Genomic DNA, 2,300 nt, shown 5'->3' with positions numbered 1-2,300 from the left:
GTTTTAATATCCTCAAGTATTGCACCAATTTCAACAACTGATGCAACAACCACAACTCTGTCTGACAAAACAAAAATCATTGATGCTACAATTTTGACTTCCACAACCACCCCTCCCACATCTTCGACTGTAGCACCAATGTTAACAACAGCCAATGAATCAACCACAACTCTGCCTGACACCACAACTACTACTGATGCAACAACAACTTTGGATTCCACAACCACCCCTCTAATGTCAACCACTGATGCATCAACCACAACTCTGTCTGAAACCACAACAACTACTGATGCAACAATTTTGGCTTCTACAATGACCGCTCCAAAATCCTTAACTTCTGCACAAATGTCAACAACTGATGCAGCAACCACAACTATACCTGACACCACAACAACTACTGATGCAAAAACATCTCTGGCTACCTCAACCTCCTTTCCAACACCCCCAACTGTGACACCAGCGGCAACAATATCTGATGCAGCAACTAACACTCTGTCACACACCACAACAACTACTGAGGCAACAACAACTTTGGATTCCACAACCACCCCTCTAATGTCAACCACTGATGCATCAACCACAACTCTGTCTGATACCAAAACTACTACTGATGCAACAACAACTTTGGCTTCAACAACCATCCCTCCAACATCCTCAGCTACAGTACCAATGTTGACAAATGATGGAATTACATCAACTATGCTTGACTATTCAACAACTATTGATTCAACAAGAACTTTAGCTACCACAACAACACTTTCAACATCTTCAACTGTGGCACAAATGTCAACAACAACTAATGAAGAAACAACAACTATGTCTGACACCACTACATCTACTGATGCAACAACAACTTTGGATTCCACAACCACCCCTCTAATGTCAACCATTGATGCATCAACCACAACTCTGTCTGAAACCACAACAACTACTGATGCAACAACAACTTTGGATTCCACAACCACCCCTCTAATGTCAACCACTGATGCATCAACTACAACTCTGTCTGACACCACAACAACTACTGATGCAACAATTTTTGCTTCCTCAACCAGGCCTCCAAAATCCTCAACTATAGCACCAACGTCAACAACTCATGCAGCAACCACAACTATACCTGGCAGCACAACAACTACTGATGCAACAACAACTTTGGATTCCACAACTACCCCTCTAATGTCAACCACTGATGCATCAACCACAACTCTGTCTGAAACCACAACTATACCTGACAGCACAACAACTACTGATGCAACAATTTTGACTTCCTCAACCACACATCCAAAATCCTCAACTATAGCACCAACGTCAACAACTGATTCAGCAACCACAACTATACCTGACACCACAACAGCTATTGATACAATTACAGCTTTGGCTTTGACAAACACCGTTTTAATATCCTCAAGTATTGCACCAATTTCAACAACTGATGCAGCAACCACAACTATACCTGACACCACAACAGCTATTGATACAATTACAGCTTTGGCTTTGACAAACACCGTTTTAATATCCTCAAGTATTGCACCAATTTCAACAACTGATGCAGCAACCACAACTATACCTGACACCACAACAGCTATTGATACAATTACAGCTTTGGCTTTGACAAACACCGTTTTAATATCCTCAAGTATTGCACCAATTTCAACAACTGATGCAGCAACCACAACTATACCTGACACCACAACAGCTATTGATACAATTACAGCTTTGGCTTTGACAAACACCGTTTTAATATCCTCAAGTATTGCACCAATTTCAACAACTGATGCAGCAACCACAACTATACCTGACACCACAACAACTACTGATGCAAAAACATCTCTGGCTACCTCAACCTCCTTTCCAACACCCCCAACTGTGACACCAGCGGCAACAATATCTGATGCAGCAACTAACACTCTGTCACACACCACAACAACTACTGAGGCAACAACAACTTTGGATTCCACAACCACCCCTCTAATGTCAACGACAGATGCATCAACCACAACTCTGTCTGACATCAAAACAACTACTGATGCAACAATTTTTGCTTCCACAACCACCCTTCCAAAATCCTTAACTATAGCACCAATGTCAACAACTGATGCAGCAACCACAACTATACCTGACACCACAACAACTACTGATGCAAAAACATCTCTGGCTACCTCAACCTCCTTTCCAACACCCCCAACTGTGACACCAGCGGCAACAATATCTGATGCAGCAACTAACACTCTGTCACACACCACAACAACTACTGAGGCAACAACAACTTTGGATTCCACAACCACCCCTCTAATGTCAAC

At 42.3% G+C, this 2,300-nt stretch overlaps 1 protein-coding gene across 1 annotated transcript in view; it reads left to right on the top strand.

The window, feature by feature from the left end:
- Nucleotides 1-56: 56 nt before the first annotated feature.
- Nucleotides 57-2,300, top strand: part of LOC107567042 (mucin-2-like) — a 2,569-nt gene continuing 325 nt past the window's right edge. The window contains exons 1-2 of the mRNA XM_016252632.1: nt 57-1,029; nt 1,936-2,231. Coding sequence (XP_016108118.1) covers nt 139-1,029; nt 1,936-2,231 — 1,187 coding nt within the window. The 5' untranslated portion in view covers nt 57-138. The remainder of the gene's footprint in view (nt 1,030-1,935; nt 2,232-2,300) is intronic.

Source organism: Sinocyclocheilus grahami, unplaced genomic scaffold (assembly GCF_001515645.1).
Source record: "Sinocyclocheilus grahami isolate Dianchi unplaced genomic scaffold, SAMN03320097.WGS_v1.1 scaffold1123.1, whole genome shotgun sequence".
NCBI classification, from domain to species: domain Eukaryota; kingdom Metazoa; phylum Chordata; class Actinopteri; order Cypriniformes; family Cyprinidae; genus Sinocyclocheilus; species Sinocyclocheilus grahami.
This window is presented reverse-complemented; position numbering and strand designations above follow the sequence as displayed.